Below are 13,659 nucleotides of genomic sequence, written 5' to 3'. Positions count from 1 at the left end.
CCAAGCCGCGGATCCTGCTTATGGGGCTGCGGCGCAGCGGGAAGTCCTCCATCCAGAAGGTGAGGGGCAGCCGGCGGCTCCCCGCGCTGCCTCTCCGGCGCCGAGCTCTTTCTCCGTTCGCTCTCGCTGCTGGGGCAGTTTGTGCTGTTCAACGTGGGCGCGTGGTGGAGCGAAGGAGGCTCCTGCTTCCCAGGACGGCCCGCGATCCTCTGCCCTGGAGGGGGAGGTTGTGTGGCGCAGGTTGTAGCCTTTGTAGTTCTTCACTTTAACGCTTCAGAAATCAAGTGAAGGTAGCTGGTGTGACATTTACCGTGAGGGCTTTCCTTAGGGACGTGAAAGCACCCTGAGCCCTAGAGGTGTGTGGTGTTTAGCGCTTCCGGTCCAAGTGAGATGTTGTTCTGCCTTTTGATCCTTTGAGAGAGACTTCTGCTTTTGTATGAGCAGAAGGGCAGCCTCTGGTTTCCTTTAGCAGGCTGCACTGAACAAAGGATAGTCGCTGGTCAAGGAGGAAATAAACAGCAGCACTTTAGGTTTGTTGGTAGCTTTGTCAAGTCGCTAGTGTCTCTTAATAAAAAGAAGACAAAACTATTTTCATTTGCCACATAGCTTGAGAGAAGCGTAGCACCAAGAATGAGCCTTGTTCCTCAGCGCAAGTTTTGTATTTGCAGTCCCTGTTAGGAAGTTTTGAGGTGACACTCGTATGGGAAGGTGTTACTAGGGAAATGCGGTGGTTCTCAGGTTCTAGACTTAGGGACCTTAAACTTTCTTCAGATGCAGGTGTGGAATCCTTCAGCGATTTCTGTAAAGGTTTTATGCAGGGAAGCCCTTTTTGGACGTTGCAGTATAGCAGGTATGAATCTGCCTTTAGTCATCTTACGCGTACTACTTGGTAATCCCCAGACAGCACTAGACCAGTGGGTTCTGAACTGTAGGCTGAAGTCTTGCCTTTTGTTAGACAAGGTTTGCAGAAGGTATTGCATCTGTTAGTGAGACGACTTTTCCTGAAACACAGTGGCAGACTGGGCTGTCATTGCTTTTTCAGTCTTTCCAGTTACTCCCCGTTATTCTGGCTGAATGCCCCCACTGTTTGTGCAAATGCAGTGATTGCACTGAGAGTCTTTTTCCAAGTCTTAAGTCACATGAACGGTGCTCATTGTAGACTCATTGCAGATCGTGTTGTATTATCCACAGTTGAAAAGAGAACCCTGAAAACTAGAGGGAAGCTGTAACTCCAAATTGCAGGTAGATTTTAATGCTTCACAGTCACTTTATAGGTGTGACAGCTGCTACTCTGAGACCATCTCATTCATTATAGCAGCTTAACAAATTGACAAAATTAAAGCAAAAATTCTGGAAATAGCATGAAAATGACCAAATAGCTGTTTGTCTTACTGCTGTTAGGGATTCCTTTGGAAGTTGCTTTTCATTATTACCTGTGAAGCAGCTGTTTGCTTCCAGTTAGCAGATTCTCAACAGTCTTGCGATACCAAACCTTTTTCTCTCTCTTTCCAGAGACGTCCTTTCAGCTGCCTGTGCAAATTCCTTTCTGGACATCATGCAGTAGAAATAGTCTAATATTACCTCAAGAATAAAAGGGGTTTACTAGGGAAAAATGAAGGAGGTTGAAAACCTATTCTGCATTTGGACTTATAGGTAATGGTGCCGATTGTGATGTGCAGAATGATTCCATGCTGCAGTGCAGAACTGGTGGCTTATGAAAGGTAGATTGCTTGTGTCACCTGTACAGCCTTCACTGAGGCGTGTTCCTGGTGGCCTGGGGCAACTCACAGTGAAGGGTTCTTCCCTTGGGGTTACTTGCACTGTGAAGATTCTTAAATTCTGGCACTGGTTGTTGTTTCCCTTCTAAGGAAAAGGATATAGATTTCTTAGATATAAACCAGTTATTCATGTTTGCAGACAAAGTGTCAAAAAAAAAGGGAAACTATCCTAGACTTGTTACTTTCTCAGCAACTTGCAATTCCTGTGTGAGATACTCTTCCTGCAGTTTATAGGTGTTGCTGCAATGTACCCTTGCAATTCCTGTGTGAGATACTCTTGCAGTTTATAGGTGTCGCTGCAATGTACCTGATCAGGTGTCTTGCAGTGGCAGGTTATATTTGATCATAAGCTCTTGAAGGGATGTTGTGGAAGTCATGCTTGTCACTTGATGTGCAGGATCATTCTTTGGTGGTCTGGGAAATCTTCGTTTGTATGGATCAGGCCAACGTTTCAGCCCAAAGTGAAATTCCAAATATGGCAGTTCTCTGATTTGTTAAAGCAACCAACAAGCCAATGCACACGTGCTTCTCTGGGGAGTCATTCAAAGTTTAAGGTAGTGGGAATGAACAAGCCAGATAAATTCAGCTTGTGGATCCAAGGAAGGGTGACTGCTTGAAAACTGAGACAGAAATTGTGAGTTAAAAAAATCTCAAACCCAAGGGCAGTCCAAAACCACAGAGGCAGTTCAGAAATACAGCATCAGGAGTGCAGCTTAACTGCTGCACTTCAAACGAAACCCGAGTGCTGCTGGAAAGAAACAGTTGACGTGTCAGGGAATAAAACATCCTGAAAACTCGAGATCACGGCAGGTCAGGTGTCAATAGGAAATTCAGAGGGATTAAAAAAAAAATAACCTGAAAGGCTGTACTGCGTCGTGACAGTGAAAAGTTCTTAAAATATGGTAAAAGCATGAAGTCGATGGGAGTGTTGGATGTTGAAGGTGTAAAAGGAACACTTGTGAGTGACAAAACCCAGAGTGAAGAAACTCAGCAGATTCTCAGCATTTTACTAGCTTTGTCTGCCCTGCCTCCATATACCTAGGCAAAATTGCTGTGTGCCTCCTATCAGATGCTCCCACAGCCTTTTTATTTGCTTTATCGAAGCTGTGTAAAGCGAGGAAGAGTGGGGGCAGATGACAGAAATGGTGTTTGATCCTGGTTCCCCTTCTGGTGTTAAAAACAGATGGGGAGCATCAGTCCGATGAAACGCGCTGCTTTGGGAAGGAGGGGAAAGGGGGATGATGGCATTGCTTCTGAGGCTCAGCTGCTTTAAACCGGACTCACTGATTCTGTCCTGCTCCCTCTGGGAGATGCTGAGATCCAAAGGAGAAACATGATTTTGGAATGCTTTAAAATGGTGCTGCAGACCGAGGGATTTCGAGTCCTTGCAGTACAGTTGCTGAGTATCTAGAACGGTTCTTACTTTTCCATATAAATGGCCTGTTTAAAAACTTGTTTAGGTCCTGTCTTCCTCAAATATTTGCCTTGAGGAAAGGATTTTTTTTTTCTCTTGGTCTTAAAATTCTGGGCAGACATGCTACTTTGAACCTCACTGAATAACCTGTTAACGATGCAGGGTGTGGAGTTACCTGTCCTGCAGTTTTTTTGACAGATTGTTGCGCTAGGTCTGTTTAATAGATGACTCTGGTAACTGTGTGAAATGTTAAAAAATATATTACAAAATGCTAGATAGGAAACATCTTCCCTTTTGCATCCCCAGCGTTCCACCACCTGCCCTTTGTAGTAACTTTTGTAATAGACGGTTGAGTTGCTTTAGCACAGTGTTTGCTGTTGCAACTGCTTTGGCTACAGGCTGCTTTGCTGTAGGGCTGTGTGCTAGTTCTGTTTGCCCAGGGAAGGGCTTTTTGAGTACTAGCAGTGAGCATGTTATCCCTCAGCGCAGCTAAACTGTTTACCAACCAGTGTGAAAACTTCCAGCATTTCCTTAGGGTACTTGAAAGGAGGGAGTCAGCAAATGTAATTAATTCAGTTGTTGATAGATGGCAAACTACCTAGCTTTTGGGTCTCCTGAGATGTTATTTTTGTACACTTTCACTGTAGTTTAGGAAGAGTCAGGTTATATTGTGTTGTAACACTTGACACTGGATTAAAAGCAAAGTTTCCTTTAGGAGTTTCTAAGACTGGAAAGGAACAGTTCTTAAAAGCTTGCAGATGCGTAATTAACATAATGGCTTTACACCAGCGGTGAATTGGCTAATGCAGCAGAATTTGAAAATACGGCGTTAGACCTGCAAGGCAGAAAGAGTAACTGGAATGTCGGTGTCTTCAGGCAGGAGTGTTACTTAGACCTGTGGAAATGTCTAACTGTATTCAGTTGTTCAGTTCCAGCCGAGGGTTTTCCTGGGCTGAGGCAGAAAGCTGTTTACCGAAAGGAAGCGATACGCTTCAGAATGGACAAGCCTATTTGTGAGATTCAAGTCACGGAACTCTTACCAATCTCTTCTAACAAGATCAAGTCCAGACTATTATTTGTGTTCTTTTAACAGGTCGTGTTTCACAAAATGTCTCCCAATGAGACTCTGTTCTTGGAAAGTACCAACAAGATCTACAAAGACGATATTTCTAACAGTTCATTTGTGAATTTCCAAATATGGGATTTTCCTGGACAGATGGACTTTTTTGATCCAACATTTGATTATGAGATGATCTTCAGAGGAACAGGTGCTCTAATATATGTTATTGATGCCCAGGTAAATGCAAATCACTCACTCACAAGGAGGTTTTGTTTTTGCTTTGTGTGCGAGAGGAATGATTGAGAAGCTGGTAATTTGTATTTCTGGATAAACTCATAAAACCTCTGTTACGTATGAAAGGATGCGTTGGCTATCTGTTGGTGTGTGGGTTTTAGTTTTGTGAAGGGACCTGAACCACAAGTTCCCAGTGGAGAGAGTGGAAAGGGGTGAGTACTCTGAAATTACCTTTTCTATGACAACAGGGAGAACCTGCTGTGCTAGATGGACTGAATTATCCCTTCCCTCTGCGGTTGACTGCTATGAAGCTCATTTAATAACCGCACGCCTCTGACCTCACTCTTAAGTACTGGTACTATTTGGTATCTGGTAGCTTTTAGTGAACTTCGCAGTTGCACCGAGGAAGATGACCTGGTTATTAGGACTGTCTTGGAGGTCGCTGCTGCCTTTGCTGGAGTCGAAGTGTAACCTGCCCTTTGCTCTGAAGCCTAGTTTTGTGTAGCTGAGCCTTGTATAGCTAATGCAACTTAATTTACATAACAGAATCTAAGCTGCTTGGGTTTCTGACACTCCAGGGTACTCTCTTCTCCCATACTTCAGTTTAGTTACAGAAGTGAAGTTCTCACACCGAAATATTTTGTCCTTGTGCAGTTATCGGAGATAAATCCTTGTCACTCATTCCTGCCAAAACTGATTTACAGGATGACTACATGGAAGCTTTAACAAGACTCCACATTACAGTTTCAAAAGCCTACAAGGTCAACCCGGAAATGAACTTTGAAGTTTTTATTCATAAAGTTGATGGTTTATCGGATGACCATAAAATAGAAACTCAGAGGGATATTCATCAGAGGGCTAACGATGACCTTACGGATGCTGGGCTTGAAAAACTTCACCTTAGGTGAGTTAAAACTTCTGGCATGTGTGAGAGTGTGCTGTTAGGGATAGGCACGCAGACTAACAGCTTTTAGGTGTGGACAGACTGGAGCAAGGGCTTGGTAGTTTCTTAGTATCACACAAACTCTTGTCATAAAATACACTGGTGAATTTGTGGCCAAGTCTCAGCTGTTAGGCTGACTAAAATAAGGCAGGCTGCTGTATCAGATTCCAGGCAACAGATTTATTCATAAATTTTCTGATAATTCAATGTCCTTTTGCATACTTTTCGTTCAGCATAACAGGCTGAATTTGTACATGTGGCCTGAGGGGCAGGGGAAGGGAAGGTGCTTGCCTTCTAGTCCTGGCTAGCACTGACTTTTCAGCCGGATTGGTTTTAAAAGCTTAAGTCTCTTACATGATATTTGGCAGGCTTTTAAGGTGTCTTCTACTGACACCTTTAAAACAAGCTCTCTTTGCTCTGATGTTACCGCTGTTTTGGTTCTCGTGGAACCTTTACATACTGCCAGTATCTCTCGGTGTTAGCGTAAACAAAGCGCAAGGCCAGGAACAGGACTTGAAGAAATCTAGTCAAGTGCTTAACCTAACACCTTTGCGATAAGCATGCTGTAGGCTAAGAGTGTTGTGAAAGCATGTTGAGATTTTTATTTCTGTTCTCCCATCTCCCGGGGACAGGGGAAATCTGTTTCATGTTTACACCAGTTGCTCAGAAATTAGGTTTTTGGTGTAGTGGCTGGGCATATTTGTGGTAAAGGCATCCCAGCTAAATCATCAGGCCTGAATATTAGAAAACGTAGCTTTAACATTTCTAGAGCAATTCTGAAATACTCTTGAATCTTTGTTTTTTTTTTTTCTTCCTTTTCCCTCCCTCCTCATCTCAGCTTTTATTTGACCAGTATCTATGACCATTCAATATTTGAAGCCTTCAGTAAAGTGGTACAGAAGCTCATTCCACAACTGCCAACGCTGGAAAATCTACTAAATATCTTTATATCAGTAAGTGTTAATCTAGCAGAAATTTGAGTGAAATATGTGGTAGAGCAAGTCCTTCTGCTAAGGAACACTGGCTACATCTGCCCTTGGGAGATTTGGGTGGCACTCACGTTGGTGTACTCTGCTGGCCCAGTTGTCTGCATCAGAAGCTTGTTACCACTGCTAAATTGTACCGGTGTGTGCAGGTTTCTCTAAATATTGACAGAGCATAGTTTGGCTAGTTATAACTGTTCATATGGAAGTTTTCTGCTGGCAGGATATACTGATGAGTCTGCTGAGGCACTTAGTAGTCTAATGTAGCTGTTATCAGCAAGAGACTTTTTTCATAATATGAACTTGGCCTTGAACTCTGTTGAACTCTTGGCCTCTCTATTTCATGTGGCCTGTGAGACTTTTGCCCTTATTCTTTTAGTGTTTGTGTTTCTTACAGAATTTGTGACATAGAAACTTGCTGCTATATACTTCAAATCAAAGAAAGTGTCACCCTGGAGACAGGACTGAAGTAACCTGTCTCGTTTCAGTTATGGCCACAAGACTGTTGCAGGCTTGGGGACAATGTGGAAAAAAAACAGTTGGGATTGAAAAGAGCTGTGTGGGTCAGATGTGTTGCCCTGTGCTACTATATAATGCTGGTTCTCTGTGTTGGTAGAGGACTGTGTGTAATAACCTGGCCCAGTAGATGAAGTGCTGCTTTTTAGCGCTCACCTTGCTCAGTGCCATGAGGGTATGGAGCGCGGCCCTGACACCAGACGGATCGTTTGGATGTCCTGAGGGTACTCACTTGGGTATTCAGACTAGCTGGGGAGAAGCGATAAGGAATGCTTCTGGTGCACAAATAGAAATTAAGCTTTGCCAGAAATCCGTAGTGTGTATGTGGTAACTTAACGGCTGAAGGCTTCTGAACCTAGCGTGAGCACGTGCACTTTGCCAAAGCGCTCGCTTACAGGCGGGATGCTACAGTGGGCCTGGGGCTTTTCCTTACCTGTAACTGCCGTAATGGGATACTCTTCATGGAGTCGTAAGCTTAGAAGCTGACATCTTAAACCTCACGGCAACAGCCTCACATAGAAACTGAACCGCCAGGATACTACGAGCATAAAATTTAAGTGTCAGCATGCTCTTACGAAGTAACCTGTCCCTGAGCCTGGTCCATCAGGTGGATGTGAGTATGTGGCTGTTCTGGAGCTAATAGAACCACAGAATAGGAAAACTGCTGAATTTGGGTTCTGGAAGTATAGTAAAATATAACCTTAATTATGATCTGGTAAATAATAAACTAAAAAAAAATTCTAACGGAGTCCCCAGATCTGTTTTTGTCAGCTAGAAGGGGATGTTGATATGTACTATAGCAACAAGGGTGTTGTATTTATACATGTATGCTCTACGTCTTGATTATGTCTTAAGCCTCGAAACTGGTTATGTTTAAACCATTTCCTGCTATTAAGAATGTGAAAGTATATGTATTTTACCTGAGACTTCAAAAATGCATTTTAATAATTCATCCAAATTCTTTCTCTTTCTGAAGAATTCAGGCATTGAAAAAGCTTTTCTCTTCGATGTAGTCAGCAAAATCTACATCGCGACAGACAGTTCCCCTGTGGACATGCAGTCATACGAGTTGTGCTGTGACATGATTGATGTAGTGATAGATGTTTCCTGTATATATGGGTAAGTGATGCATGCTCACAGGATAAAAGTCCTTGCAAGTTGTAGAATAGGTTGCAGTCTGTGCGAGTGGCGCTGGCTCTGTCATCCAGCAAGGAGCCGTCGATGGGTCTGTAGAGCACATTGGTTCTGTAACTAACTAGAATGGAGGCAGATGATTTGGCAGCTGGATCGAGCGTTTGTACTCTGTTTCCCTCCCCTCGTGGCCTTGGCTGTCTGGCATTTGTAACAGTCAGGTGTTTGGCTAACTTAGGAATACTGCTGTGTCCGGCTTGGCATGGTGGGTGCAAGTATGTTAATAGCTGCGGATAGCTGGGGTCGACAGCATGCCATGGCTCGTGCGTGTAACTTGCAGTGCTTTGCGACTTGCCGCTGTCTGAACAGAATTGCTTTTGCGGGGTCAGCTCGGCTCCGGCTGACTTTGTCAGAGGGATGCAGATGGCGCTTGTTTCTCTCAATTTATGGTGGAATTCTACTTCACAATGGATTTTTGAAGTGGCTCTGGAGAAGTGGTAACGTAGTTTAGAGCTGTGGTTGTAGCCTGGAAAATAGAGTGCCACCAGAAAACCACAGCGTGTAATGGTCTGTTGCCTGGTGGGTCAACCCAGGGTTATGTAACTGGGATTTTTTGGGTTTTTTCTTCAGGAGCGAGTGCGTAGATGCAGCTTGTGATACATCTTTGTGCTTCTAAAGTAATTTAACTGACGCTAACTTGCAGATAGAAAGCAGCATCCCCATCTTTTCTTGTAAATGGAGGCTGGTTTAGCTTCAGACCAAAAAGTGTCCTGCTCCCTGCTGCACCCCTTCCCCCATGCCCGCCCTGGCCTCACTAAGGAAGTCCTCATATTTACCAAAAGGAATTTGGCCGAGACATCACTTCACTGACGTTTCTACGTTGAAGTCCTGCATTAAAATCTTCAAACCAGTCGCCTTACTGCGGCACTGTAAATCCAGTGAGACCGTGAGTGGCGGTGTCTGTGGTTTGAAGGTAAACTGCACTGTAACTCATGTACCATACTACCTCCGTTAAGAATGCTCGGCTGTCAGCCAAATTAAGTATCGACTGAAGAGCCACAGCTCTTAGCTTGATCTCAGAAGAATGCGTGCTGCTAACTTGCTCTTGACTGCTCATCCAGGATGGCAGCTACTGAAGGCCTCTACTCTGTTTAGGTCTAGCTTTCCTGAGAAACTTAAGATGTGCTAATGGTCTTACTTAGGACAGTATTAAGACCTGCGTTGCAGGTTCTGCACTCGCTTCGTGCTGAGTGTGAGCAATATTCTAGCTGCATTTAACAGGTATTTGTCTCGAAGTTACGCATGCATGCCTACTAGATTTGGATTACGTCATGGGTTAACTCGTTCTTTCTTAGGTTAAAGGAAGATGGTACTGGAAGTGCTTATGATAAAGAGTCAATGGCAATTATCAAGCTCAATAACACAACAGTCCTGTACTTAAAGGAAGTAACAAAGTTTTTGGCATTAGTTTGCATTCTTAGAGAAGAGAGTTTTGAGCGCAAAGGTAAGGACCCCCCCTGCCGCGATGAATGGCTTTTATTAGTGCTTTTTATCTATTGTAAAATATGAATATGACTTTACAAGTCACCTTGATTTTTTGTGTAGCTGAACTTGTTTAATTTCTTCTGGGAGGAATTTTCTTCTTTCCTAGAGATGGGTGTAAAGAGGTCTTATTTTTATTCTTGGCAATTCCCACTTTAACTGCTGTCCTGCCGAAACTACTTGTGTAGCTAACGTGGCCGGTGTCACTACCGTCTGCTATAGTGGAATCAAGAGGGAGCAATGCTTATTACGTTCGGCTTAACGGCTGCTGTGCTGGGAATAGCCGTACTCTCTCTCACGTGTCACACTGATGTCATGGCTTTAACGCATGACTGAAGAAATCCACAGCAGTACAGGATGTGGGAGAAACTTAGAACGAGGTATCTAATACACTGCAGGTCGAACCAGCTATATAGTTGCTTGGACCTGGAGGAGACGACGGTACAGGGTAGTAATGACAGCGTAGGCCCTGATTTCAAAGTAGTTGACTTAAATGGTGACAGTATTTACCTTGGCATTTTAAAAAGAGAAAAAGTGGAGGTGTTCTTTTAATAACTGTGCTGTATTTGATCTCATTTACTCACCACCGTTAGGATATATCTCAGTGAGAGAAAGTGCGAGATAACCTTCAAGTGATTGGCGTGCTGTACTAGCATGGTTTTTTGGGGTAGAGGCTTGTGTTGTCCCCTCACTTGTTGTTTAATTATGAATATACACCTTGCATGTTCTGAAAGAGTGCCCTTTTTTTCCTAAAAACTGAGACAGTCCATCAGTAAAACTTTGCTAAATTTTCCGAATCCAAATTTATAGTAAAATAAGTAGCAAGATAGCTGTTGGTGAAATGAAACGTTTTATATTTATTGTGAAGCTTTGTTGATTACATAAATGTGCCACGCTGAGCACAGTTTTTCCTCTCCCCTCCTCCTCCTCCCTGACAGGTCTGATAGACTACAATTTCCATTGCTTCCGCAAAGCCATTCACGAAGTCTTTGAAGTAGGTGTTGCCTCCCACAGGATCTGCAACCATCAATCAAGCTCCTCAAATATGAAAGCAGTGACTCACAACGGCACGCCTCGGAATGCAGTCTAGAGGAAAACTAGAGACGTTGGATAGACTTGTCAGCTCTTCACTCCAAAGTTTTGTGGAACGAGAGAAGAGTAGTCTGAAAGCCTGAAGTATGCTTCACAGGAGAAGAGTGGCACTAACCGTGGAACAACAGCAGCTTGTAACTCATGTCGGACAACTGAAACTACTGTAAAAATGTGTTGAGGCCAGTGGAGTTAAAAATGCTGGTTTGAAACCAGCTTTATTGCAGGTGCAGAGGTTTTTCAGCTGGGAGTCATGTTTTAACAGTCTGTCTCCGACTGATTGCCCGGTCCAAACGTACAACTGAATGAGTTGAGTTTTGCGTGAAACACTGAATAGTCACTTGCTCAACTTTTTTTTAATTAATAATCTGTAAATATCCACTTTTGCTTAAGTTTACCCTTTTGTCCTGAAAAAAACCCAAAAAACCGCAGTGTTATGATTTAGGCTTGTGAAACTCAGGCTTTTTGTTTGGTGAGGCTGGTCTCACAGATCATTCCGTAAAGTCGTTCTTGCTCACACCAGTGTGCTCAGAGTATTCTCGTGAATTCTCTGCTTGTTAAGTGGGTGCAAAGTAGAGCTCTGTCCTAGTGATTCTGTGTTTGGAGAGCTGACCTGGAGCTTCATTTTAACACATCGTGATACTCTGCTTTCAGACCACGCTTCTTGGTATGCCCCCTTTGATGGAAGGGAAGTATTGAAGCCAGCAATAAACTACCTGGTCTCTTTTGCAAAAACACAGATGTCGTAAATCGGTGTGATTAATCCTGTTCACAAACCTGCGTGGCTAACTAAACCGAACTGTCTGCCATCCGTTGGAGCAAAGCAACCACTTTCAGCTGTTCCCAAACAAAGAAATGACAAAGTTACGGACTTTGGATGGTGGAACGCTCTCTACCCTCTGATGGCTAATCAAGACAATTCCTAGGAAAATGAGGGTGTTGTCCTTCCATGGCAATTAAACTATCAGTGTGCCACAACCTACTAATAATACAGGACATGGAGTGCGCATCGATTCTGTACTGTGGCAAACACCTTGTTTGTCGCCATGCAATCTGAAAAGTGTGGGTTTTTTTCTGAATTTGTGAATGCCGGCTTTCATACTACAGGAAAGTATATCTGAATTGTTTTAATCTAATTTATTGGTGTTATTACTGCGGATGTTGTACTGTACATCAGCCTTGCTATGCAGTAAGCTCAGCTAGTGGCCCGTCAAGACCTTGCCTCTTTTTACCTGTCCCTGTGCGTGTATAGGCGTTGCGAAGCCACTGGACCAACTGACTTTACAAGTGCCACTATGAAGGTTTCTGCAAGCGGGTCTGAGACCGTAAGCGATCTCTGACACCGATCTCTTTGTGTGGTCAGAAATAACCACGGAATTGCTCCTCTGCTTGTAGACTGGGTTGTCACTGAACCGTGTACACACGAACATACATGCATTAACACTGGGGTGTATGCACATGCCGTGTCAATGTTCTTCCTTCGTTTTAAAGGTGTTGTACGATGCTAAATACATAAAGGATCTGCTCCAAAAGTTACCCCAGCCAGCAGAATTGGGAATTCAAGTGCTCTAGTTCAGTTCTCTTAATAGCAGTTGTAGTTCTGAACCCAGGCTGAGCCCCTTTCAGTAATGGAACTGTTTGGGGGTATTTTTTAAGGAAGTGCTGTGAGCTTGTAAGGTCGGATATACGGCTTGTCAGCTCCATCACTGTTCTAGTAGTCAGGGTGAGAGGAGAAGCAATGGCAAGATCGCAGGAAGGAAGAAATCATTCCCGTTTGTGCAATGAGTTTTCCATGTTCTAAGTACATGTGTATGTTCCTCTATGTCTTCGCTCTCTACATGATTTTGTGCTAATAAAATGAAAAAAGGTCAAACTAACACTATTGTTTCTGTTGGAGGGTAAGGTACTTCAACGAAAGTCTGTGAAGGCTTATATGGTTAAGCAAATCTAAAAAGCCACGTTATCCTCCTAGTATTTTGGAAAAAAATTTAACCACCACCTTCCCATGTGAGGCTTGAAAAATTTCAGTTGGCCTTAACTTTTCCTCACAAATAAAAGCTGACTCCAAGCAGGTCACTCAGTTAGTAACTCGACTTTAAAGGCATAAAAGTGAAGATGTGAGTGGGTGGGCCTTAGGCTGCGTTCTGAAATTCTGCCTCAGGTGTGCATGTTGTGGTGGTTTTGGTGTTGGTTTTGTTCTCAGGCAGCATCACCTTACTCTTGAAAGGTCGCGTTTACTCGAGATTAAGGGTAGAGTACTGATTATTTTCACTATTATCTGAACAATATTAGTTCTTAATGTTGAATTTGACTCTAGTAAGGAGCACAGTATTTCTGTAGTTTACTGGAAGTAGTCTTGACATCCTTCCTAACAATCAGTTGAAGTCAGGTGCTGCTATTCAAGTAGAGTGTTACTTAACCTGTTCAGCCAGGCAGTTTTTGGTTTCTGCTGAAATCCTTATGCTGCCAGGGAGGGAGGGGGAAGGACAGGATGATGCTCGCCTGAGGAGCTTGCTTCGAAGGAGAATAAAGGTGCAGAGAGGGGAGGGTGTGGGAGAAAAGGTGAAGGAGGGAGCAGGAATAAAATCTCCTTCTGTTGGAGACCAAGGCAGCCCCTTGAGGACACCTTTCAGTGCTCTGGCACCGGAGGGTTGCTGACCTCTGGCAACCCGGCGGTGGCACCGGTAAGGGAAGGAGGGAAAGGCCCTGTCTGGGATGAGGGGGCAGAGTAATAGGATGGTGTCTGTCTGCTGTCCCGAAGGTTTAAATCTGCTTATCCTGTGGCTGGAAGAGCGAGTGGCCTTCCCTCCCGTCCCCTCAGCCCCCCCGAGAAGTCAGTCACGTACCTAACAGACCGCAGCTCTGCGCGCGGGGCTCCACGGAGCGGGGTCTCGCCTTCACGCGGCGGGAAGGGAAGCGCGGGGAGAGCTCCCGCGGCGTGGCGGGGCCCTCCCTCTCTCCCAGGCACC

The 13,659-nt window shown here is 44.1% G+C and overlaps 1 protein-coding gene across 1 annotated transcript; it reads left to right on the top strand.

Moving 5' to 3' along the window:
• The first annotated feature begins 8 nt into the window (after positions 1 to 8).
• Positions 9 to 11,105, top strand: RRAGC (Ras-related GTP binding C). The gene is made up of 7 exons (XM_010156245.1): positions 9 to 59; positions 4,286 to 4,489; positions 5,191 to 5,390; positions 6,268 to 6,382; positions 7,905 to 8,047; positions 9,415 to 9,563; positions 10,540 to 11,105. Exons 1-7 carry the CDS (start codon positions 21 to 23, stop codon positions 10,689 to 10,691), a joined length of 1,002 nt encoding a protein of 333 aa, XP_010154547.1. The 5' UTR covers positions 9 to 20; the 3' UTR covers positions 10,692 to 11,105.
• The last annotated feature ends 2,554 nt before the right edge of the window (positions 11,106 to 13,659 follow it).

This window comes from Eurypyga helias, unplaced genomic scaffold (assembly GCF_000690775.1).
Source record: "Eurypyga helias isolate BGI_N326 unplaced genomic scaffold, ASM69077v1 scaffold22227, whole genome shotgun sequence".
NCBI lineage: Eukaryota > Metazoa > Chordata > Aves > Eurypygiformes > Eurypygidae > Eurypyga > Eurypyga helias.
Note: the sequence above shows the minus strand (reverse complement) of the source record. Positions and strands in the feature narration are given on the sequence as shown.

What these genes read in the sequence shown, in the direction of transcription:
- RRAGC (XM_010156245.1), top strand. Translation starts at nt 21, where the DNA reads ATGGGGCTGCGGCGCAGCGGGAAGTCCTCCATCCAGAAG. An exon ending in TATATGTTATTGATGCCCAG is followed by an intron (nt 4,490 to 5,190) that starts GTAAATGCAAAT and finishes ACTGATTTACAG; the next exon opens with GATGACTACATGGAAGCTTT. An exon ending in TACTAAATATCTTTATATCA is followed by an intron (nt 6,383 to 7,904) that starts GTAAGTGTTAAT and finishes CTCTTTCTGAAG; the next exon opens with AATTCAGGCATTGAAAAAGC.